General features: G+C 42.7%; 1 protein-coding gene across 1 annotated transcript; it reads right to left on the bottom strand.

The window, feature by feature from the left end:
• Nucleotides 1-5,465: 5,465 nt before the first annotated feature.
• On the bottom strand, nt 5,466-26,746 carry tmem240a (transmembrane protein 240a). The gene is made up of 4 exons (XM_014135346.3): nt 26,213-26,746; nt 25,687-25,793; nt 20,424-20,632; nt 5,466-6,587 (listed from the first exon to the last, which is right to left on the bottom strand). The coding sequence occupies exons 1-4, from the start codon at nt 26,267-26,269 to the stop codon at nt 6,433-6,435; spliced, it is 528 nt and encodes a 175-aa protein (XP_013990821.1). The 5' UTR covers nt 26,270-26,746; the 3' UTR covers nt 5,466-6,432.
• Nucleotides 26,747-27,169: the final 423 nt, after the last annotated feature.

Below are 27,169 nucleotides of genomic sequence, written 5' to 3'. Positions count from 1 at the left end.
ACAGAGGAAGAAAATGTGGAGAGGAGGGAGTGAAAAGATGCCAGGTCCGCAGGGAGGCTAGTTTTCCTCCATTCCGCTCAGCTGCCCGGAGCCCTGTTCTGTGAGCTCGCAATGAGTCGTCAAGCCACAGAGCAGGAGGGGAGGACCGAGCCGGCCGGGAGGATAGGGGACATAGAGAGTCAAAGGATGCAGAAAGGGAGGAGAGGAGGGTTGAGGAGGCAGAATCAGGAGATTGGTTGGAGAAGGATTGAGCAGAGGGAAGAGATTATAGGATGGAAGAGGAGAGAGTAGCAGGAGAGAGAGAGCAAAGGTTGCGACGGCGCAATACCATCTGAGTAGGGGCAGAGTGAGTAGTGTTGGAGGAGAGCGAGAGGGAAAAGGATACAAGGTAGTGGTCAGAGACTTGGAGGGGAGTTGCAGTGAGATTGGTAGAAGAACAGCATCTAGTAAAGATGAGGTCAAGCGTATTGCCTGCCTTGTGAGTAGGGGGGGACGGTGAGAGGGTGAGGCCAAAAGAGGAGAGGAGTGGAAAGAAGGAGGCAGAGAGAAATTAGTCAAAGGTAGACGTAGGGAGGTTAAAGTCACCCAGAATTGTGAGGGGTGAGCCATCCTCAGGAAAGGAACTTATCAAGGCATCAAGCTCATTGATGAACTCTCCAAGGGAACCTGGAGGGCGATGAATGATAAGGATGTTAAGCTTGAATGGGCTAGTGATTGTGACAGCATGGAATTCAAAGGAGGAGATACACAGATGGGTCAGGGGAGAAAGAGAGAATGTCCACTTGGGAGAGATGAGGATTCCAGTCCCGCCACCCCGCTGACCAGATGCTCTCAGGGTATGCGAGAACACGTGGTCAGACGAGGAGAGAGCAGTAGGAGTAGCAGTGTTTTCTGTGGTAATCCATGTTTCTGTCAGCGCCAAGAAGTCGAGGGACTGGAGGGTAGCATAGGCTGAGATGCACTCTGCCTTGTTGGCCGCAGACCGACAGTTCCAGAGGCTGCCGGAGACCTGGAACTCCACGTGGGTCGTGCGCGCTGGGACCACCAGGTTAGAGTGGCAGCGGCCATGCGGTGTGAAGCGTTTGTGTGGCCTGTGCAGAGAGGAGAGAACAGGGATAGACAGACACATAGTTGACAGGCTACAGGAGAGGCTACGCTAATGCAAAGGAGATTGGATAGAAAATTAACTAGACAACTGGGGAAGCGAGAGAGCAGGGCCTCCCTCACTAACCATTCGCTGAAACACTCAAATATAACTATTCCAACTTCCACTTAGAAATTATAATTGATGTAAACTACAGTGGTTCAATGTTCCCAGGAATAGGCTCAAACTTAGTTTATTCAGCTAGATAACTTGGTACAGAATTCTTCCGTGAAACCCACCCAGTGCACCGTGTCTTATGACGCCGTAGCTAACTAGCATGCTAGCATCCAATAACACACGGTTAGCACCAATACTTGGTTACAACAAAGTATCAATGGATCATTCGTGTCCGTGTCTAGTTCCTTTCATAACACAGAAGTAATTAAACGTTGGCTAGCTAACGCAAAGTCAGTCCTGCTAGCTACACAAGTGGACTACACAACTCGAAAGCTTACGTTGCAAAAATCTTATGGACTAAAAATGATACAGTACTGCTAGCTGGTAGCTGGTAGAGTTGGCTAGCTAGCAGTGGCTGCGTTTACCTTTATCTTTGATACAAAGACAACTATGTAGCTAGCTAACGTTACACTAATCAAATCGTTCCGTTGTAATGTATTTAGTTTCTACAGTACCGCTAGTTGGTAAAGTTGGCTAGCTAGTGATACAAGGTAGTGGTTGTTAGGGGACCATTTTACTGAAGAATGTGTCTGTTTTTTATGATTGTTTTGCTTTTTGTGTATTGTGCATTGTGTATAATAGCATGTATTTTAATGTGTATATGAATGTGTAGTTTAATGTGTTTATTGTATTTTGATGTGTATTGTGGTTCTGTACAGGGGTCATCTGGAAAACAGACTTAGGTCTCAGCTTTTACTCCCTGTCAAAATAAAGGTTACATAAAATCATTTCCAGCAGCACCCCAACATCAACATATGTGAAAATGGCATGTTTCTATGTTTTGTAGTAAAGGAAGATAAGTGTTTCCAATGACATCATCAGTGTTATTGACCAATTGTGAGTAGGCCCTGCCTACTAATTGTCATTGGAAACACTTATCTTTCTCTATCTTTTTTTACTACAAGACATAGAAATGCGCATTTTTACATATGTTGATGTTGGGGTGGTGCTGGAGATGATGAATATGAAGTAGAAAAATGTCCATTTAAATGCTTTCAATATTTGTATATGAATTTCTACAATTTATTGTTGGTTTTGTGGTTTTAAGTCATTGAAATTTGGAGCAATTGACCTTTTTTGCCCCATGTATATTGTGTAATTTACTGATGGTCCCTAACTAGCCCCATAGGGATATCGACTGTTAAACGAAATTGACCATGGACATTACTGTCAGGTCACGTCCAGCTGAGCTCTGAACTGATGATTACTTGGGTGCTGCCAGCTGTGGGTATGTGGAAATAAACCCAGCCCAAGGAAAATGATTACTTTACCCTTCATTCCGTGACATACCCTTTTTCCCTATTATCTCGCAAATCTCAGTTTTGTACAAGACTGACTTTATGACCAAAATGATCCTATTTACAGTTTTCACACAATAATAAATGTTTCTTAATCATATCAATGCCACATAGAGTTTTCAAAACGAGAAATTGCTTTTTAGGGGCAGTCGTTCTTTAATTTGCAAAGTTAAATGGGTTTCCATTACATTTTAGACTTTAATGATGGTTTTGTCACAAAAATTGTTGCAATAATATAGAAAACTTGCCCAATCTGGTTTTGGCGTATGCTCTAGTCTAGACAGTTCACTGATGAAGTGAGATGCGGATAAAAGATGCGGATAAAATATATGATGAGATCCGGATCAAAGCCAGATTATTTGATAATTGACAGCCGATCACCGATCATCATGTCACCGGCATCATTCAAATGATCTGTTTTCATAAGACCTGTCGTGACTTTTTTTTTAAATGTATCAGGTAATTCAGCCGCAGGAAATGGTTGGATTATACAAATAACATATACAAATAACTACAAATAACTTTTGCGGTTACATTTCAGTGTACCGAATAAAAAATACAATTTAAATGTGTTTCCATTGCATTTAATTCTGCTGATGGTTTTCTCACAAAAACAATTGTGTTATATAGGAAGTGTGCTCACTCTGGTATTGTTGGCATGTTCGCTCTAGCCAACAGATACAGTGCGGGTATATTTACATGATGAGATTATTATGGACCAAAGAGAGAGAATATTTTTATGTGTCAAAAGGCAGTCAAGCGTCGATGATCATGTCACCAGAATAAGACACTTGATATTTATTGGAAAGCAGCATCAAGCTCGTCACCTTGCACTTTTACCACCCTGTGAAGTTCATCATCACTAATTTCATCTGTAACCTAATAAACTGCAAGTTTTCCTGACGAGTCGTAGTGGGAGGACCACACAAAATGTCATCACATGAGTCCAAGTTCACTTCGATTTAAGGGTTATTATATTAATATTTGCGCATAAAAGCGCTTCCACCACCATTTCTCGCATAATACATTTTACCGACACAAAAAGATCCCACCTTGTACAACGTCTTTTGTTTTGTCGACATTTGGAAAGTTTACTGATAGGCCTGTCAGGACATTTTTTATCCGACGTACTTTACTCTCATAACAAGGTTGCATAGAAACCTGCTTCCTGACACCACAAGGTAGGATTCAAATTAAGAAAAACGGTGATTTTCAAAACCTGCAACAACTTTCTAGCTAGAGGGAGGGTATTTTCTTGCTCCCCACATCACCGCGTCTCATAGTGTTTGCAAAATCACTATTTTTAAAATGTTTTAACTTTTGACGATGTCATCAAGTATAATTTTTTCACTTTATTTTTTTTCTATAAAACTTAGAAATGCTGTTGTATCAAGTTGGCTGGATGTCTTTGGGTGGTGGACCATTCTTGATACACACAGGAAACTGTTGAGCGTGAAAAACCCATCAGATTTGCAGTACTTGACACAAACCGGTGTGCCTGGCACCTACTACCATAACCCCTTGAAAGGCACTTAAATCTTTCGACTTGCCCATTCACCCTCTGAATTGCACACATACACAATCCATGTCTCAATTGTCTCAAGGTTTAAATATCCTTCTTTAACCTGTCTCCTCACCTTCATCTACCTTGATTGAAGTGGTTTTAACAAGTGACATCAGTAAGGGATGATAGCTTTCATAGGTTCACTGGTCAGTCTATCATGGAAAGAGCAGTATGCTCAGTGTATGTGAACAATAAGCAGTCATAATAAATGCATGCATTGTTTATGATAGTTTTATAATAAACAATTCTTACAAATGTACCTTGTTTATATCCTATCCTAGTTAGCATGGATGGGTGAAGGGATGCTGAATAGTAAGGTTCCCGGGAATGCTTTTTTCCCCCATACATATACTCCCCTATGTAATTATTTAGTGAAGCTTTACATTTTGCTTTAATTGTCTCTATACTCAGCATTTTGGATTGATCAAATGTTTTATATGATGCACCAATACAGTATGTCACCTTTTGTTTGAGGGTATTTTCATAAATATCGTTTACTGTTTAGAAATGAAAACATTTTATGTATCTAGTCCCCCCATTTGAAGGTGTCATAAGTATTTTTGACAAATTCACTTATAGTAAAATACATTTAGTCAAAAGTTACAAAGGCATAAATTTCATACCCCCCCAAAAAAATGCTAACCTCCCTTGTTATTGGTAATGATGCAAGGTTAACATGTTTTGGGGACATGATCTTTGTGCATCTGTAACTTTCTCGCTCATCACTATTCACGATTCATTCATGATTATCCGTAATCATGGTAACATCCACATGAATGTAGAAGTTTTCAGAAACATATTCTATTTTAATTTACAATAAAAGCGACTCCAAAACGACACAATACATTATTTACCATTAATTACTATTGGGCACAACATAATCCAAAACACAACCAAAACAAAATGCAAATGCATCCAACAAGTTTGTAGAGTAACAAGCTTGATTTAGTCATTGTGTGCTAGGAATATGGGACCAAGTACTAAACTTTTGACTACATTGAATACACTAAGTCCATGTACTTATGACACCTTCAAATGGGGGGACCAGATACATAAAGCGCTTGAGTTTATAAACGGTAAAACAGATATGTATGAAAATACCCTAAAATAAAAGGTGTCATTCTGTACTGTCACCTCATATAAAACATTTGATCTCAAATCCAAAATTCTGGAGCATAGAACCAATTTAAAAGCTTTAACTTCACTACTAAATAATTGTGTATGGAAGCGTATCTATTGAACAGTATATCTACTGATGTTGAGGCAATGACACATTCAAACATTAGGGGTCACTGTTGTGCTTCAATGGCACTTTTAATAAAACAGACATTTTATCCTCACAACAGCAATGTCTGGACAGAGAGGGGAGGTGGACTGGGTGAGGGTTCCCGCTGCTGCTAGGCTGGTTGCTCCTGATAAGTATGAGGCAATTGGATGTAGCAAATTGGGAAGTGCTATTGGACACAGTATTGGGAAGACAAGGGAAGTACTGAACTGTCTCTCCGTCTTATCTGGGCTGGCATCAGTTTATTTTCTACCTTCTCATAAATAATAACACAGTGCAGAGAACCCTGACCACCCCTCCCCTTCTTATATTTACATGTAAATTAATACATTCATTTAATTCACAAAGTAACAAAGCTAATTAATCTGTGTTTTTAGCAGAAATCACACTCTTCAACCCCAGACGGCTGTCATCCTCATCTTCCCTACCCTTCGTTTATCTTCCCATAGTCTATCAGCTCTACTCGTAACACTTGACTCACCACACTCACAAACAAACCCACCCATACCCTGTGTTCCCACTTCCCCATATTTATTAGTATTTACAGAAGCAGCAATCTAATCTTCCCATCACAAAATCTTGAAAAACACCCCTTTCCATTTACCTCCCTCCCACTTTAGAGAAAGACCCTCCCCATAGAGAAAAACCCCCACTGTGGCACCCCATTCTTACTCCCCCCACTTTCCGGACACTGCCCGCATCGTACCCTTTTCTGAAAGAGCATGCCAAGTTTCAACAATGAACACAGAAAATGTGGACATAGACAAGATTTCAGTAGCGACTATCTTCTTCTTCTGCTCGAGTTTGGATTGGTTGGTGATGACTTGTGTCAGGGTTGTCATAAGAAAGTCTCAGTGACAGAGGTGTTATGAACAGAGGGAGGGCAGTCTTCCAGGGTCTCTGAGGCAGCAGTTGGCCATGGGGCAGTTTGGGGGGGCTGGGATGGGGGATTCTTATTTCAGAGTCAGAGGTGGCGTGGGCTGGGGTGGCCATTGTGGTAGAGCTTCTGCTTGATGTGGACCATGTTGCCACTGGAGTCCTCCAGCTGTCTGAGCTGGGCGCGTCGACGCAGATCTCGAAGGTTGCAGAACGAGGGGAGCCATGACCAGGAAGGGGTGTCTGGTGGACAAGAGGAGAGAGGGAGGTTGTTATAGGGGTGAAGAAACTAGAGAAGAAAGATAAATGATTAGAACATTTATCTCATTGTGGGGTTAATAAGAGAATGGGAGTGCATTTGGTTAGGTATATTAGATGCCCAATATGTCTAAAACATCCTTGATGCTCCCACCAACCTAATTGTTGGTAGTACAATACATCAATCCTACATACTCATGTGTTGCCCATGTAACCGGTGTAAAATAGCTAGCTAGTTAGCAATGCGCGCTAGTAGCGTTTCAACTGGTGTCGTCACTCGCTTTGAGACCTTGAAGGAGTTGTTTCCCTTGCTCTGCAAGGGCCGTGGCTTTTGTGGAGAGATAGGTAACGATGCTTTGAGCGTTACGGTTGGCGATGTGTGCAGAGGGTCCCTGGTTCAAGCCCAAAATGGGACAGTTGCAACACATTCATCTGCCAAATATAAAATGTTACATCACTATTCTGCCCTACCAAGCAAAAAGGCAGTAGCTGCTCATTTGGTCTAAAAGGAGTTAATGTCATTTTTGCTACATTAAATACATGCTTAATCATGTGGACAAGTATCCTGCCTCTATTGTGTTGTGTTTTGGAGAAAATGGGGGTCATGTTAGCACTAACTGCATAAAGTTACTGTGAAACCAAGGACAATAAAAGCCATTTTTCTCAGTACCATGCTATGAGCAGTTACTGCCTTTTTGCCTGGTATGGCAGTATTACCCATACTGTATGTGGTATGTACACTATATATATACAAGTATGTGGACACCCCTTCAAATAATGGATTTGGCTATTTCAGCTACACCCATTGCTGACAGGTGTATAAAATTGAGCACACCGCCATGCAATCTCCATAGACAAACATTGGTAGTAGAACGGCGTTACTGAAGAGCTCAGTGACTTTCAAAGTGGCACCATCATAGAATGCCACCTTTCCAACAGGTCATTTCGTCAAATTTCTGCCTTGCTAGAGCTTCCCCGGTCAACTGTAAGTGTAAAGGAAATCACACTACAAACTATCACCCTTAAGGAAATCATGAATGTCATGGATATATTGGAATTAGTGGATATATGGAGGCTTAAATACCCTGACCTAGTGAGATATACATGGCGGAAGCTTTATCAAACTAGTCATCTTGATTACTTTCTTATGTCATTCTCTCTGGCACCAAAAGTTTAAAAATGTTGATGGGGACAGAATGTGGTCGGATCATCACATAATTGGCATATATATTACTCTTACAGAATTTCCACGTGGGCGAGGATATTGGAAATTTAATCAAAGCTTACTGGATGATAACTAGGACAGAAGAATTTATAACTTACTTTTTCCGATTTAACATAGGTACAGCAGATCTTATTGTATGGGGCACTTTAAATGTGCCTTTAGAGGCCATGCAATTCAGTACTTATCTATAAAACAAAAGCAATTTAGATCAAAAGAGTCCATATTAACAAAGGAAATTGAAGGACTAACAGTACAGTTAGATAGAAATAAAAACTGTACCATAGAGGCACAGAATAAGTTAGAGGAAAAACAAAAAGAAATGGAGGAACTTATTCAAGAACTTTCCAGTGTAATATATTATAAAAATAAATTGAACTGGATGGAATATGGGGAAAAATGCACCAAATTATTTTTCAATCTTCAACATAGAAATGCTACCAAAAAAAATGTATTGAAACTTGTTACAAATGATGGAGTCACGCATGATTCACTGAATTATATTTTGAAAGAGGAAGTAAAGTACTTGAAGAATATGTTTTCGTTTCAGTCTCCTCCATCTCCACTAACCAAAGCAAATTGTATGGATTTTTTTCCGATTAATAATGTCAAATTAACATCTGTACAGAAAGACTCACGTGAAGGCCAAATTGCAGAGGAGGAACTTCTTGATGCAATTAAAGCCTTTAAGTCCGGGAAAACTCCAGGGCTGGATGGCATACCAGGGGAAGTATACAAAAAAAAATGGAATCATGTTTTAACCACTCCTGTATAAACGGTAGATTATCGGACACGCAACAAGTTGGTCTGATTTCATTATTACTGAAACAGGATCCAAGTGTTATATATAAAGATCCAGTCCATAAAAAAAATTGGAGGCCTCTTACACTTCAGTGTTGTGATGCAAAAATTCTAGCTAAATGCTTGGCGCATAGAATTAAAAAGGTATTGTCAGATATTATTCATCCTAATCAGACAGGTTTATTACATGGACGATATATTGGAGATAATATAAGACAAGTACTGGAAACAACAGAATTCTATGAAATATCTGTCACGACTCCTGCCGAGGGTGACTCCTCTCCCTGTTCGGGTGGCGCTCGGCGGTCGTCGTCACCGGCCTACTAGCTGCCACCGATCCCTTTTTCCTTTTCTGTTGGTTTTGTCTTTATTGGTTTCACCTGTGTCTCATTAGTGTTTAGTTAGGTATTTAAGCCCGTTTCCCCACCTGTTCTGTGTGTGGGCTTATTTCTGTTGTTCACTGTGTTTCGTGTAGTGGTACGTGTTTTTTTTGGATCTTGTGTTTTTTGGATTACACCCTGTTGATGTTCGTTGGGTGTATATTCTTTTGACGGTGCATTTCATTAAAGCCCGATAGCAAACACTCCTGTTTCCTGCGCCTGACTCCACACCCACTACAGTAAGCGTTACAATATCGGGGAAACCAGGCCTGGTTTTCATAGCTGATTTTGAAAAGGCTTTTGATAAAGTACGACTGGAGTTTATATATAAATGCCTAGAATATTTCAATTTTGGAGAATCTCTTGTAAAATGGGTTAAAGTTCTGTATAGTAACCCTAGGTGTAAAATAGTAAATAATGGCTACATCTCAGAAAGTTTTAAACTGTCAAGAGGAATAAAATAAGGTTGTCCACTATCGGCATACCTATTTATTATTATTATGTTAAAATGAGATCCAACAATAATATTAGGGGTTAGAAATCTGTGGATTAAAAGCAAAGGTGTCATTGTACGTTGATGATTAATGTTTTCTTTTAAAACCACAATTAGAATCCCTCCACAGCCTCATAAAGGATCTAAATACTTTTGCTAACCTCTCTGGATTAAAACCAAATTATGATAAGTGTACTACAGTTGAACTTAGGTTGGAGTCATTAAAACTTGTTTTTCAACCACACCACAAATTTCTTGTTGACAACCTATAGTTTGTGCATGACACAGGTCATTTTTCCAACAATTGTTTACAGGCAGATTATTTCACTTATAATTCACTGTATCACAATTCCAGTGGGTCAGAAGTTTACATACACTAGTTGACTGTGCCTTTAAACAGCTTGGAAAATTCCAGAAAATTATGTCATGGCTTTAGAAGCCTCTGTTAGGATAATTGACATCATTTGAGTCAATTGGAGGTATACCTGTGGATGTATTTCAAGGCCTACCTTCAAACTCAGTGCCTCTTTGCTTGACATCATGGGAAATCAAATGAAATCAGCCAAGGCCTCAGAAAAATAATTGTAGACCTCCACAAGTCTGGTTCATCCTTGGGAGTAATTTACAAACACCTGAAGGTACCACGTTCATCTGTACAAACAATAGTATGCACGTATAAACACCATGGGACCATGCAGCCATCATACCGCTCAGACGATGAACGTTCTTTAGTGCGAAAAGTGCAAATCAATCTCAGAACAACAGCAAAGGACCTTGTGAAGATGCTGGAGGAAACAGGCACAAAAGTATCTATATCCACAGTAAAATTAGTCCTATGTCGACATAACCTGAAAGGCCGCTCAGCACGGACGAAGCCACTGCTCCAATGCCACCATAAAAAAGCCAGACTACAGTTTGCAACTGCACATGGGGACAAAGATCGTACTTTTTGGAGAAATGTCCTCTGGTCTGATGAAACAAAAATCGAACTGTTTGGCCATAATGACCATTGTTATGTTTGGAGGAAAAAGGGGGATGCTTGCAAGCCGAAGAACACCATCCCAACCGTGAAGCATAGGGGTGGCAGCATCATGTTGTGGGGGTGCTTTGCTGCAGGAGGCCCTTCACAAAATAGATGGCATCATGGGGGAAGAAAATTATATGGAGATATTGAAGCAATATTTCAAGACATCAGTCAGGAAGTTAAAGCTTGGTCGCAAATGGGTGTTCCAAATGGACATTGACCCCAAGCATACCTCCAAAGTTATGGCAAAATGGGTTATGGACAACCAAGTCAAGGTATTGGAATGGGCCAAAATTCACCCAACTTATTGTGCGAAGCTTGTGGAGGGCTACCCGAAACGTTTGACCCAAGTTAAACTATTTAAAGGCAATGCTACCAAATACTAATTGAGTGTATGAAAACTTCTGACCCACTGGGAATGTGATGAAAGAAATAAAAGCTGACAATCATTCTCTCTAGCATTATTCTGACATTTCACATTCTTAAAATGAAGTGGTGATCCTAACTGACCTAAAACAGGGAATCTTTACTCGGATTAAATGTCAGGAATTGGGAAAAACTGAGTTTAAATGTATTTGGCTAAGGTGTATGTAAACTTCCGATGAACCAGACTTGTGGAGGTCTACAATTTCTGACCCACGGGAATTGTGATACAGTGAATTAAAAGTGAAATAATCTGTAATCTGTAAAGAACTATTGGACAAATTACTTGTGTCATGCACAAAGTAGATGTCCTAACTGACTTGACAAAACTATAGTTTGTTACCAAGAAAGTTGTGGAGTGGTTGAAAACAAGTTTTAATGACTCCAACCTAAGTGTATGTAAACATCCGACTTCAACTGTATGTATATATGTGTCACAGCTGTTAGATGGAGCGGACCAAGATGCAGCATTTTCGTAGTTCCACATATTTATTTAACCAGTGTGTCACGTCCTGACCAGTAAAAGGGGTTATTTGTTATTGTAGTTTGGTCAGGGCGTGGCAGGGGGTGCCGAGGCAGGGGGTGCCGAGGATGGAACCAGAGCCAGTCGGGGTGAAGTTGGAGGTGAGCGAAGAGAGCGAAGCAGAGACAATTAAGGAGTTGATGGGGAGATTGGAGGAGAGAGATATGAGAGAGCTGCTGTGTTGGTGCATGACGCCCTACGGAGCGTGTCCTCGAATTGATGTCACCTGAGTCAGCTCTCCATACTCGTCCTGAGGTGCGTGCTAGCCGTCTGGTGAAGACTGTGCCAGCCCCACGCACCAGGCCTCCTGTGCGCCTCCCCAGCCCTGCACGTCTTGTGCCTGCTCCCAGAGCCAGGCCTCCTGCATGTCTCCCCAGCCTGGTGAGTCCTGTGCCTGCACCCAGAGCCAGGCCTCCTGCAAGTCTCCCCAGCCTGGTGAGTCCTGTGCCTGCGCCCAGAGCCAGGCCTCCTGCATGTCTCCCCAGCCTGGTGAGTCCTGTGCCTGCACCCAGAGCCAGGCCTCCTGCATGTCTCCCCAGCCTGGTGAGTCCTGTGCCTGCGCCCAGAGCCAGGTCTCCTGCAAGTCTCCCCAGCCTGGTGCGTCCTGCGCCAGAGTCTCCCACCTGTCCGGCGCAGCCAGAGTCGCCCGCCTGTCCGGCGGCGAGGGACCCCGCTCTAGAGGCGCCACCAAAGTGGGGTGAGGCAGTGGTGAAGCGGGGTCTGCGTCTCGCTCCTGAGCCACCTCCGTAGGGGGGAGGATTGGGAAGGGGGGGGTGTAGCACAAGAACCGTTGTTGACGGTGGCCACCCTCCCTTTTAGTTTGGGGAGGTTTTTGTGTTTTTTGTTTGAGGTGTGTTTCGGGGTCTGCACCTTTGGGGGGGGGGGGGGGGGTTCTGTGTGTTTTGGGGCATTCTATGTCCTTTTTTCTATGTTTTTGTATTTCTTTGTTTTGGCCTTGTATGGCTCTCAATCAGGGACAGCTGTACATCGTTGTCGCTGATTGGGAGTCATACTTAGGTAGCCTGTTTTCCTTTGGGTTTTGTGGGTGGTTAATTTCTGTTTAGTGTGTTAGGATACCTGACAGGACTGTTTGGCTGTCGTTTGTTTTTTCTTTGTGAAGTGCCTTTTTTCATCCAAAATAAAAGATGAACAAATTCCATGCTGCACCTTGGTCCTCTTCTTCCAAAGACAGCCGTTACACAGTGAAACCGAATGCAACAATTAAACACTTCAAAATATACACAAAACAAACCGTGATGCAGGAGGATCAAATATACTCACAATGAATAATCACCCACAAACATACTTAAATAGGACCTCCAATTAGAGACAATGACAACCTGCTGCCTCTAATTGGAGGTCATGCCAAACAACACCAACATAGAAATGCAAAACTAGAAACTGAACATAGACATACAAAAACAGACAAACACCCCCTGTCACGCCCTGACCTACTCTACCATAGAAAATAACCACTCACTATGGTCAGGACGTGACAGTACCCCCCCCCCCCCCAAAGGTGCGGACTCTGACTGCGCCTAAAAAAAAAACACAACACAAAGGGAGGGTAGGGTGGGTGACAACTGTCTATGGCCGCGGCTTTGGTTCCGGGCGTGGTACCCCCACTGCCCGCTGATCCCCCCGCTTCTGTATGTCCGGAGGAACCAGACCATGGATCCTCGCCGGATGCTTCGGACCACCAACCGCCGCTGAAAACTCCGGGCTGCAGGCCGCCGCTGAAGGCTCCGGGCTGCAGACCGCCGCTGAAGGCTCCGGGCTGCAGACCGCCGCTGAAGGCTCCGGGCTGCAGGGCGTCGCTGATGACTCCGGACTGGGAGGCGTCGCTGGAGGCTCCGGACTGAAGAGCGTCTCTGTAGGTTCCGGACAGGGGACCTTCGCTGCAGGCTCCGTGCCATGGATCATCACTACTGGTTCCGCGTCATGGATAATCACTGGAGGCTTCGTGCCATGGATCATCACTGGAGGCTCCAGGCCATGGATAATCACTGGAGGCTTCGTGCCATGGATCATCACTGGATGCTCCGGGCCATGGATTATCACTGGAGGCTTCGTGCCATGGATCATCCCTACAAGCTCCGGGCCATGGATCATCACTGGAGGCTTCGTGCCTTGGATCATCAGTACAGGCTCCGGGCCATGGATCATCACTGGAGGCTTCGTGCCATGGATTAACACTACAGGCTCCGGGCCATGGATCATCACTGGAGGCTTCATCCTATTGACCATCACTAGACGCTTCCCACGGGGCGCTGGAACTGGTCTCACCAGACTGGGGAGACGCACTGCGGACCACGTGCTCAAAGCAGGCACCGGCCTTACCAGGCTATGGAGGCATACTGAAGGAAGAGTGCGCGGAGCGGCACAGGGGACACTGGGCCTTGGAGGCGCACTGGAGGTCTGCTACGTGGGACTGGCATAGGAGGCGCCAGGCTAGTAACACGCACCTTCGGGCTAGTGCGGGGAGCAGGAACAGGACGTACTGGGATATGGTGGCGCACTGGAGGAAGAGTGCGTGGAGCAGGCACAGGGTACACTGGGTCTTGGAGGCGCACTGGAGGTCTGGAGCGCACGGCCTGCACAACCCACCCTGGCCGGATGCTCAACTCCGCTCGATAACTGCGGGGTGCGGGCACAGTTCGCACCGGCCTTTGAATGTGCCCTGATGACACAGTGCGCTTCACCGCAAAATACGGTGTCTGCTCCATCACTTGCTCCCCACAGTAAGCACGGGAAGTTGTCTCAGGATTCCATCCTGACTCTGCCCAACTCCCCTTGTGCCCCCCCCCCTAAAAATTTTTGGGGGCTGCCTCTCAGCCTTGCCTTTCGGTGCATATAGAGCCTTGTAGTATCGTCGCTTCTCTTTCGCTGCTTTGATTTCCTCCCTCGGACGACGATACTCCCCAGCCTGCCTCCAGGGTCCTTTACAGATACTTCTGCTGCTCCTTACCACGCTGCTTGGTCCTTCTTTGGTGGGTGATTCTGTCACAGCTGTTAGAAGGAGCGGACCAAGGTGCAGCGTTTTCGTAGTTCCACATATTTATTTAACCAGTGAAACCGAATGCAACAATTAAACACTTCAAAATATACACAAAACAACAAACCGTGACGCAGGAGGATCAAATACACTCACAACGAATAATCACCCACAAACACATGTGAAACAAACATCAACTTAAATAGGACCTCCAATTAGAGACAAGGACAACCTGCTGCCTCTAATTGGAGGTCATGCCAAACAACACCAACATAGAAATGCAAAACTAGAAACTGAACATAGACATACAAAAACAGACAAACACCCCCTGTCACGCCCTGACCTACTCTACCATAGAAAACTATGGTCAGGACGTGACCATATGGGTATATGTATGAATGCTTATGTGTGTGTATATATATATATATATATATATATATATATATATATATATAAAATGTGTGTGTGTATGCATGTATATGGATATATATTTACCCCAAAAATATATGGGGGATTGGAAATGATGCAGACAATTACATTGATGGAAACAACAATCTATCCGCAATATTAAAGCTGATCCACCCCCTAAAGAAAAGAGAAAAAAACGAAAGAAAAAACACTAAGTGCTGTTATTGTGAAGTGGAAACGTCTAGGAGCAACAACGGCTCAGCCTCGAACTGGCCGTCCACACAAGCTCACAGAATGGGACCACCGAGAGCTGAAGCGCGTAGCGCCCCCCCAAAAATGGTTTGTCCTTGGTTACAACACTCACTACCGAGTTACAAATTGCCTCTGGAAGCAACGTCAGCACAAGAACTGTTCGTCAGTTCTTGTTCGTCAGGAGCTTCATGAAATAGGTTTACATGGCCGAGCAGCCTCACACAAGCCAAATATCACCATGCGCAATGCCAAGCGTCGGCTGGAGTGGAGTAAAGCTCGCCGCCATTGGACGCAGTGGAAACTGGTTCTTTGGAGTGATGAATCATGCTTCACCATCTGGCAGTCCGACAGACGAATCTGGGTTTGGCAGATGCCAGGAGAACGTTACCTGCCCCAATTCATAGTGCCAACTGTAAAGTTTGGTAGAGGAGGAATAATGGTCTGGGGCTGTTTTTCATGGTTCGGGCTAAACACTACAGCATACAATGACATTCTGTACGATTCTGGGCTTCCAACTTTGTGGGAACAGTTTGGGGAAGACCCTTTCCTGTTTCAGCATGACAATACCCCTGTGCACAAAGCGAGGTCTAAACAGAAATGGTTTGTCAAGATCGGTGTGTAAGAACTTGACTGGCCTGCACAGAGCCCTGACCTCAACCACATCAACCATACCATATTAATGCCCATGATTTTGTAATGAGACATTCGACGAGCAGGTGTCCACATAGTTTTGGTCATGTTTGTGTATGTTTCAGTTTCTATATCCTGATATGCATGATTAAATAGCGATTTTTAAAAAATGATTTAGGATTTCTTTCACCAAGTATATGAGTGTGAGGTTGAATTTGTAGAAATGGAAGTGCAGGAATTTGTCTCTGTCAGGCTTTGTTGGCGAGGTGAGTCCCGCTGAGACGGCAGAGAAAGAAGACGGAGATCCCAAGGCAGCACACCCACTAGCACATGGCCCTGCTAGAGGCAGGGGAGAGGGGGGTGTACGGGGAGGCAGGTGGTGGGAAGTGGGGGTTGCTGGCCGGGAGGGAGGAGTGAGTTATTTATAGCTGTGAATGGGTATGCAATCCACAAGGACAGTTCAGAAGGGTATCCAAAGGAAAAGAGAGAACGATACAGGTTCTTCTCATTTGAATAAAAGGATGGAGAGATGGAGATGGAGTCAGGAGAAAAATGTAAATGGTAATGTAATGCAGAAAGTGGGGTGAGGGTAGAAATGTAAAGGTCTTTTTACGGAGGGAGGGAAGGGGGGCCATTGTTATCAAAATCATAATTTTCCTCTTTTGTTATCATATTTTGTTTCCTTATTTTGCTAAATAAAATGTCTTTCCACTGATGGTTTCATCACTGATGGTGCCAAAGAATATGAATCAGTTATTCATGAGAAATAGACAGTAAGAAAATGGTCACCAAAAGGATGCCTTTTAAAGAAAATGGATATAAGGAGATCCAATAACTGAATGGAGAGCAGGAGACACAGGGTCTATAGACGGAATTAGAAAAAGCTAAAGGAATCAATGTGCACCTCAATGTGGTCTGTGTCAATGTGGTGTGCATGTTTCTTCCTCACCCGCTATTCCAGCTGCTCTCTCTCACTCTATTTGTAGCTCCCTAGGAGAGAGCAAGTGTGGTGTGTGTGTGTGTGTGTGCGTGTGCGTGTGTGTGTGTGTGTGTGTGTGAGAGAGAGAGAGAGAGAGAGAGAGAGAGTGTATGTGCGGGTTGGGATGTGATACCTACCTTCGTGCTTCATCAGCCTCACCTTCACTCCCCATCTCAGGGAGGCTAAACAAGTCTGACCCACAATCAATGTCACAGCCAAACACACCAGTGAAGGGGCATTCCCTCCATTCACAAGGATTCCAGCACAAGAAAAGCCTTGAGCCACCCCTCTACCTCGAGGGAAACATTTGAATGTAAAATCTGGGTGTATTTTTTTATGTGGATGTTATGCACTGAATAGCAGATGGGTTGATTTTGTGCTGCAAATATGAAGCAGTTTCATCTTGACTAATACTTATAGAATCACAGAATCTAAGTCTGGCAATATTTGTATGCTTCACATTTCCAAATTCTTGTTTATCATCAATAAATAATAAGACATGCATCAAAAGAGTATGGCATCCCTACTTTTTAATGTAGTCTTTTCAAGACATAAAATAATAGGGTTATTTAGTACCCCATTTTTGTGTGGTGGTTTCTTATTAATCAGAGGTGATTAATTGGCAGTCTCTTACTTGTACAGTGCCTTGCAAGGGTATTCATCCCCCTTGGCGTTTTTCCTATTTTGTTGCATTACAACCTGTCATTTAAATGGATTTTTATTTGTATTTCATGTAATGGACATACACAAAATAGTCCAAATTGGTGAAATGAAATGAAAAAAATAACTTGTTTCAAAGAATTAAAAAAAAAAAAAAACGGAAAAGTGGTGTGTGCATATGCATTCACCTCCTTTGCTATGAAGCCCCTAAATAACATCTGGTGCAACCAATTAACTTCAGAAGTCACATAATTAGTTAAATTAAGTCCACCTGTGTGCAATCTAAGTGTCACATGATCTGTCACATGATCTTATTATATATACACCTGTTCTGAAAGGCCCCAGAGTCTGCAACAACACTAAGCAAGGGGCACCACCAAGCAAGCGGCACCATGAAGACCAAGGAGCACTCCAAACAGGTCAGGGACAAAGTTGTGGAGAAGTACAACTCAGGGTTGGGTTATAAAAAAAATATCTGGAACTTTGGACGTCCCACCATTAAATCCATTATTAAAAACGTTAAAGAATATGGCACCACAAGAAACCTGCCAAGAGAGGGCCGACCACCAAAATTAAACGGACCAGGCAAGGAGGGCATTAATCAGAGAGGCAACAAAGAGACCAAAGATAACCCTGAAGGAGCTGCAAAGCTCCACAGCGGAGATTGGAGAATCTGTCCATAGGACCACTTTAAGCCGTACACTCCACAGAGCTGGGCTTTACGGAAGAGTGACCAGAAAAAAAGCCATTGCTTAAAGAAAAAAATAAGTAAACCCATTTGGTGTTCGCAAAAGGCATGTGGGAGACTCCCCAAACATATGGAAGAAGGTACTCTGGTTACATGAGACTAAATTTGAGCTTTTTGGCCATCAAGGAAAATGCCTGGTGCAATCCCAACACCTCTCATCACCCCTAGAACACCATCCCCACAGTGAAGCATGGTGTTGGCAGCATGATGCTGTGGGTATGTTTTTCATCGGCAGGGACTGGGAAACTGGAAAGAATTGAAGGAATGATGGATGGCGCTAAATACAGGGAAATTCTTGAGGGAAACCTGTTTCAGTCTTCAAGAGATTTGAGACCGGGACGGAGGTTCACCTTCCAGCAGGACAATGACCCTAAGCATACTGCTAAAGCAACACTCGAGTGGTTTAAGGGGAAACATTTAAATGTCTTGGAAGGGCCTAGTCAAAGCCCAGACCTCAATCCAATTGAGAATCTGTGGTGTGACTTAAAGATTGCTGTACACCAGTGGAACCCATCCAACTTGAAGGAGCTGGAGCAGTTTTGCCTTGAAGAATGGGCAAAAATCGCAGTGGCTAGATGTGCCAAGCATATAGAGACATACCCCAAGAGATTTGCAGCTGTAATTGCTGCAAAAGGTGGCTCTACAAAGTATTGAATTTGGGGGGGGGGGGGGGGGGGTGAACAGTTAGGCACGCTCAAGTTTTCTGTTTTTTTTGTCTTGTTTCTTGTTTGTTTCACAATACAAAATATTTTGCATCTTCAAAGTGGTAGACATGTTGTGTAAATCAAATGATACAAACCCCCCAAAAAATCTATTTTAATTCCAGGTTGTAAGCCAACAAAATAGGAAAAATGCCAAGGGGGGTGAATACTTTTGCAAGCCACTGTATACTCACTAGACATTATGCCCCTCTATTTTCTGACCATAACAGCAATTGGAATATCCAGGTCACATCACCTCCTTCAGCAATGTCTTATATCTAAAGGATCCAGGCCAGCTACAAAATATATGCCTGTTTTGACATTGAGAGCTGCACAAGATAATGTGTAGCTGAAGCAATTGGATTATTCCAACACATTATAAGAACACTCCATTGGGCAAACGTTGGTTGAATCAACGTTGTTTCCTTGTCATTTCAACCAAAAATGATGACGTTCAATCAATGTGGAAAACTGATTGGATTTGGAAAAAGTCATCGACGTAAGAGAATTTAGTCTTTTTTTCACTGAACGTTTAACCTAAATCCAATGACATGGTGAATTGTTTTTTTTTTTATTTCACCTTAGTTGACAACTCAACCAAATGTAAATCAAAACTAGATGTTGAGCTGACGTCTGTGCCCAGTGGGACTGGACAAGTTATTGCATCAGGAGAAGAAGTATGGACAAAAGTCCTCTAATATGTAATATGTTCACATTGGCATACACTCTCCTCCAGTGAGGTCTGGCTTGCTAGACTAACATTGGTAAGAATTGAGACAGTTAATAATTGTATGTCTTCCTGGTGTACAGACACATGCCCTCTGTGCTATGGGTAAGGAATCTTTGTTTCAGTGAATCAGTATGTACTAAACATATGACATCTGAGGGCAGCAATATTTCCACAGCATAATTAACATTACAGTTTCACTATGCCTACTTTACACACATAACTATCCCCCCTCAACGGACACAAAGTCATCTTTTTCCAAATTCCTTCTCCCACTTATACAAATAGTAATTACCTGCATAATGTCTTAATTCTAATTCATGACCATAAAACACTGTATACAGTACTGTACCGTAAATATCCTGTGAGACAATACATTTTGTCTGGAATATACTTTTCCCTTTTCCCCTATGAATGCTTTCTTTGAGTAAACAACTGAGCCCTTATGTCCTCAAGTTCTGTCAAGTTTCCCATAACCATCACTTATAGCCAGGTGTGTTGGGCTATCCGCCCACCCAAGAAAGCCTGGTTTCAATTGGTTTCAATGAATGGTACAGTGGTCAACAGCAGTCTGTATGTCAATTCTGGGCATTTACACACCCACGTTACATCCCCAAGAAAAGATGTAGGAGAAACACTGATCAATATGGCAGTCGAAATATTAACACAGACACCACTTCACTCAACATCTCTCTTTTCGCAGAGATGGGAATCAACCAAACAATACTTCTGTCATCAGATGATTGAGAAATGTTTTGCTCATTCTGCTGCACATTTTGTCAACCTTGTTGACGTTCCAGTCAGTCCATATAAAACTTTTCCCAGTCAAACAGACCAAGTCTCTGGTTGACTCACCATAGTAGCGACTGGCTCTCCATGCCCTGACAGCACAGTGCAGCACTCCATCCAGCCACAGCAGGAGCCAGCTGATACAGAAGCCCAGCAGCAGCCCCAGCATCAGGTCCATCTCCTGCTTGGTCACGCTGTCACTCACAAAGTAGTTCTCCGACGAGTCCACCAGAGAATGGTCCCCATTGTACGGGATCACGTAGTGGACATGATGCCTGTAAGAGACAAAGCCGGGGGTTAGAACGTGTTAGTGGTGGAGGGAAGGACAAGGAAAGAGGAGATAGGGCAAGGGAGGACAAATTAGGGGGTGTAGGTGTTGAAATTGAATTCTCAACACTGATTTGGTACAAATGGGAGAATGCAAAGGCATGGAATACATGCTGAATTTATACAGTACAGTGCTGGTGAATAACAATTTCCAGAAAGGTGTGTAGCCTGCCTTCTGTAAATGATTACCATTACTTTTGTCACAGAGTGTTATCAAAGCCTAACATAACGACCTACTTAACGTGCCCCTCAAAGGTACATCTCATGAAATGACAACCTGAGGTTTACAAGCAGTAAAGGAATGACAGTGGATGTGGCCTCAGGCCTGATTAGGTGTGCATCATCGCCAGGATGACGCCTCAACACCACATGCACTAAAAGTAGGCTTTCAAGATCAGGTGGCCTCTCATCTGACTGTCTATTCCATGAAATGTTTATACTGATGTAAACATCTTACGTAAAATTAGTAACTCTTATTGAAGAGCATTTTCAAGTCACTAAAAGACAAAGTGGCTGTGTGCCAAATGGCACCCTTTTCCCTACATAGTGCACTACGTTCAACCAGAGCCTGGACGCAGACACTGTGTCACTCGCTTTCAATTGGCTTAATGAAAGGCAATGACAACCATTGTGACATGCAATTGTTGGGATCTAGTTTAGGACTATATGTACTGTATGTCCCCGGGAACAGGAAGGTAACAAGCACAAGTATGAAAATATATAATTAATTCAAAGCTAGAAATGCATTGCACATTGAATATTGCGTATCAGAGGTTTTATCAATATTTAAAAATGACTTAAAATAAACCACAAAAAAATGCTGCTATGATAGACAGCGATAATTTTCACTGAACAAAAATATTAACGCAACATGCAACAATTTCAACGATTTTACTGAGTTACAGTTCATATAAGGAAATTAGTCAATTTAAATTAATTAATTAGGCCCTAATCTATGGATTTCACATGACTGGGCAGGGGCGCAGCCATGCCTGGGAGGGCATAGGCCCACCCACTGGGGAGCCAGGCCCACCCACTGGGGAACCAGGCCTAGCCAATCAGAATACATTTTTCCCCCGCAAAAGGGCTTTATTACAGACAGAAATACTCCTCAATTTCATCAGCTGTCCTGGTGGCTGGTCTCAGACAATCCCGCAGGTTAAGAAGCCAGATGTGGAGGTCCTGGGCTGGCGTGGTTACACGTGGTCTGCAGTTGTGAGGTCGGTTGGAATAACTGCCAAATTCTCTAAAACAACGTTGGAGGTGGCTTATGGTAGAGAAATTAACATTCAATTCTCTGTGAACAGCTCTGGTAGACATTCTTGCAGTCAGCATGCCAATTGCACACTCCCTCAAAAGTTGAGCCATCTGTGGCATTGTGTTGTGTGACAAAACTGCACATTTTAGAGTGGCCTTTTATTGTCCCCAGCACAAGGTGCACCTGTGTAATGATCATGCTGTTAAATCAGTTACTTGACATGCCATGCCTATCAGGTGGATGGATTATCTTTGCAAAGGAGGAATGCTCACTGACAGGGATGTAAACTAATTTGTGCACAAAATTTGAGTAATACGTTTTTTTTTCTGGGATCTTTTATTTCAGCTCATGAGACATGGGACCAACACTTCACATGTTGCATTTATAATTTTGTATAAAAATGTAAAAAATGTGCCAAAAAGTTTTGGTCTAAAAATACTTCTAAAGGCATATAGGCCTAATATAGCACATTACTGAACATTAACTATGAGGAAATCTTGAAATGAGAGGGAGTGAGAGAGAGGCCCTCTCAAAAGTTTGGCCAATATTATTGTATGATGATCTTAGTAACACTTCATGACCCATTAGTAATCTTACTAACACTTCATGACCCATTTCTCGGGTTGTTAGACTGTAGGCAGTCAAAACAAAGGAGCAGTATTCATACAGGGCCAAGAGCAAATGTTCTTCTCTTCTGTGAATGTTAGTTAAATTAATAATTAGTTTCAGATTCTGCACTGAACAACAATGACCCAACACGTACATAAAGTTACAATATGTATAGTGCCTTGTAAAAGTATTCACCCCCTTGGCGTTTTTCCTATTTTGTTGCATTACAACCTGTAATTTAAATGTATTTCTATTTGGATTTCATGTAATGGACATCACAAAATAGTCCAAATTGGTGAAATGAAATGAAAAAAAAAACAACTTGTTTCAATAAATTAAAAAATTTAAAGCAGAAAAGTGGTGCGTGCATATGTATTCACCCCCTTTGCTATGAAGCCCCTAAATAAGATCTGGTGCAACCAATTACCTTCAGAAGTCACATAATTAGTTAAATTAAGTCCACCTGTGTGCAATCTAAGTGTCACATGATCTGTCACATGATCTTATTATATTTACACCTGTTCTGAAAGGCCCCAGAGTCTGCAACAACACTAAGCAAGGGGCACCACCAAGCAAGCGGCACCATGAAGACCAAGGAGCTCTCCAAACAGGTCAGGGACAAAGTTGTGGAGAAGTACAGATCAGGGTTGGGTTATAAAAAAATATCCGACACTTTGAACATCCCACGAAGAACTATTAAATCCATTATTTAAAAAATGTAAAGAATATGGCACCACAAGAAACCTGCCAAGAGAGGGCCGCCCACCAAAATTCACAGCCCAGGCAAGGAGGGCGTTAATCAGAGAGGCAACAAAGAGACCAAAGAAACTCCACAGCGGAGATTGGAGTATCTGTCCATAGGACCACTTTAAGCCGTACACTCCACAGAGCTGGGCTTTACGGAAGAATGGCCAGAAAAAAGCCATTGCTTAAAGAAAACAATAAGCAAACCCATTTGGTGTTCGCAAAAGGCATGTGGGAGACTCCCCACACATATAGAAGAAGGTACTCTTGTTACATGAGACTAAATTTGAGCTTTTTGGCCATCAAGGAAAATGCTACGTCTGGCGCAAACCCAACACCTCTCATCACCCCGAGAACACCATCCCCACCGTGAAGCATGGTGGTGGCAGCGTGATGCTGTGGGTATGTTTTTCATCGGCAGGGACTGGGAAACTGGTCAGAATTGAAGGAATGATGGATGGCGCTAAATACAGGGAGATTCTTGAGAGAAACCTGTTTCAGTATTCAAGAGATTTGAGACTGGGACGGAGGTTCACCTTCCAGCAGGACAATGACCCTAAGCATACTGCTAAAGCAACACTCGAGTGGTTTAAGGGGAAACATTTAAATGTCTTGGAAGGGCCTAGTCAAAGCCCAGACCTCAATCCAATTGAGAATCTGTGGTGTGACTTAAAGATTGCTGTACACCAGTGGAACCCATCCAACTTGAAGGAGCTGGAGCAGTTTTGCCTTGAAGAATGGGAAAGAATCCCAGTGGCTAGATGTGCCAAGCATATAGAGACATACCCCAAGAGACTTGCAGCTGTAATTGCTGCAAAAGGTGGGGGGGGGGGGGGGGGTAATAGTTATGCACGCTCAAGTTTTCAGTTTTTTTGTCTTATTTCTTGTTTGTTTCACAATAAAAATGTTTTGCATCTTCAAAGTGGTAGGCATGTTGTGTAAATCAAATTTTACAACCCCCCCCCCAAAAAAAAATAAACTTTAATTCCAGGTTGTAAGGCAACAAAATAGGAAAAATACCAAGGGGGGTGAATACTTTTGCAAGCCACTATAGTTGTTCAGAGTGCACTCAGGCCTAAACTTGCCTTTATCCATGACTTAATATGCTAATGAATTACAGTACCAGTCAAAAGTTTGGACACACCTACTCATTCAAGGGTTTTTCTTTATTTTTCTATTTTCAAAATTGTAGAATAATAGTGAAGACATCAAAACTATGAAATAACACATGGAATCATGTAGTAACCAAAAAAGTGTTAAACAAATCAAAATATATTTTATATATTTGTATTCTTTAAAGTAGCCACCTTTTACCTTGATGACAGCTTTACACACTCTTGGCATACTTGCCTAGGAACTTACTTTGTTAAGGCCATAGGACTGAAAATGAACGAATTCAACAACCATGTCACTAACAAATACAATCATGGTTGGTTACTCTACAATTTAATCGAAAAGGCAAGGCACACTGGGACATTTTTGGAGGCGTGGCTTAGTGGGGCATTCAATTTAAGTATACCTTACTAAAAATAAATCCATGTATTATTGTATTTCTCATATGAAGGTAGTACTGCTCACTTCAGCTATTTAAGTTTCTTAACAACATTTATTTTAGGTAATCGGTTTCCTCAGAATATTTGAGTAGAACTTGAACTTAGAAAGTGTTTGCAGTGTTGTAAGGAGTCTCTACCAGCAATGGTGAAAAAGTGAGGCCACATATAACTTTTACAGGTCTAATCACAACAGCAATATGAAACCTGGCCTAATCACCATTCAACTATAGTTATTTTATGTTTCATTCCATTTTCAGCCTTCATAACGTGGGTTATCAATAATAGATCACTGTATACGTATATATTATAATTCTCAAAACTGATTCAATATAGGTAGGCCTAATGTCCTCTCTCCAAAAACATTTCCTATTAAAAATATGGTAATATTGCAAATGCAAAACAGCACAAGAACGATCATTGAGAGCTGTCTTCGTTTAAAATGATTCCTTAGCCCATTCCTCATAAATCATAACATACTTTATTTATGGCTCAACCACCTTCGTGTGCAGTAAAAGACAAATCACTGAATATAGGCTTGAAAACACCGTCACAACCTAGGCATCACAGACATAAGGCTGTAGCCTACCATTAGACACACAATAAAACCACAGTCGACATCAATTAGGCACATTTTCAAGAGATTATGCATAGGGAAGGTTGGGATGCTTATTAAAACTAACAGTTCAGCAGGAGAAATCATTCGAGAGGCCTATTGAGGGATTATGATTAGACGAGAAAAATAGCAGCGCTCTTGACTCTGTTAGGCTACCCTTTCATTGCAGATGCAGCACATTGTATCTATCCAAATGAATCAATGTATTATATTGTTTTTTTTTACCTTCCACAGTTGCAATGACAGACGCGGTCTTCCCCTCGTAAATGCGGTAAGATGTAGTTGTGAAAGCGATCCAGTAGTGCGTTCATGTCCATTAAACAGGCTATCGCCTGCAAAGAACCATAAGAGTCAACTGGGACACAATAACTATTCCAAACACAGCAGCACCATTATATGACTTGCATTAAGCTAAAGTCCATATAAGAGAAAATAGAAAAATTCATTTGGAAACCCACCTTGCAATAATTTGCGAGGGAAAACTCCCTCGCTCTTAAATGGTATTTAGATGATTTATTCACGATAGCCATGTAGTTGTTGGCAGACTCTATGTGTAGCCTACTTCCTTAAGTCTATATGCATTTAACCATAATTATTTTCAGTGTCCTTATATAAAATGTGCTCTGTAGTTGTAATATCTAGCCTATAACTACATTATTCATTATTATAGGCTACACAAGTTTAAAAAAAAATATCATTGCTGTAGGCGTTAAACACACATGCTGGGTGCAATAAAAAGCGGATCTCTTACCATTACAACTGAAGCGCCAAGAATCATAAAAATCATGGTGGTTGTGATCATATGCATCAAAACTTCCAAACTCGCCGCCGTTCTCTAGCCTTCTCTACCCGCCGCACTGCAAACACTGGGCTTTAGGCGCTCTGTCCCGGGAGGAGACGGTCATTGAGGCGCCCTTATTGCACCTGACTCTCCGTCCCTCCAAACTCGCCAGATTGGAGTGCAATTAACCAGTGCACAGGGGATGAGATCGCCCAGTCTCCCTCAGTACCCCCTTTGACACACGCACTCACGGTCTTCACAGTCTACACCCCATCCAGTGATGCGTCGATTCGATGACGCGGACCGGGTCGTGGACTGGTGGGTGCCGCGGTTGCTGTGGCGGGAACGGCGGAAATAGGGTGCTGGTGGAGAGGGTGTCCTAGCCTGATTACAAATGCAATGATGTTCTTTTCCCGGAAGGCCAGGTACCGTTATCATTTAAAAAAAAAGAATCTCAGCAAACAGGAGAAAGGGTGATCCGGTCGCCTCATGGGGATGTCCCTGGCTACGGACCCCCCCCCCCCCCCCCCCCCCCCCTCCCCACCACCACCACCTTTCGTCCAAGACAGCAGGCTATTCCCGTCTGTCTTATCAATTAGTTAATTTATTAATTATCGATACATAAGATTCTCAATCGATGGGAGCATTTAATTAATCTATCACTCAGATTATTCATTTTTATTGCGATTGCGCGTTTTAGGCTACAGTCGTTGTCTTCTAACATGTAAATGGCTTGATAACATTGATGTCAAGCCGAATCGAGATGTAGATCCAGTCGGAACCAGACCCACCCTACCCTCAGTCCAGTAAAGATCAGGCAACGGCAGCTGCATCAACGCCCGGGGCCAGACACGCATGATTATCCCATCTTGTTTTAGCTATCGCAGTCAGGAGCATCCACCACCATCCCTTTGCGAGCGTGTGTGT

This window comes from Salmo salar, chromosome 13, assembly GCF_965601325.2.
Source record: "Salmo salar chromosome 13, fSalSal1, whole genome shotgun sequence".
Taxonomy (NCBI): Eukaryota; Metazoa; Chordata; class Actinopteri; order Salmoniformes; family Salmonidae; genus Salmo; species Salmo salar.
The sequence above is the reverse complement of the archived record's forward strand: the minus strand, read 5'-3'. Positions and strand labels throughout refer to the sequence as shown.

Coding starts and splice junctions, on each gene's coding strand:
- tmem240a (XM_014135346.3), bottom strand. CDS start 26,269: ATGCATATGATCACAACCACCATGATTTTTATGATTCTTGGCGCTTCA. Junction 25,794..26,212: donor TTGGCGCTTCAGTTGTAATG/GTAAGAGATCCG, acceptor GGTTCTTTGCAG/GCGATAGCCTGTTTAATGGA. Junction 6,588..20,423: donor GAGAGCCAGTCGCTACTATG/GTGAGTCAACCA, acceptor CTTGTCCACCAG/ACACCCCTTCCTGGTCATGG.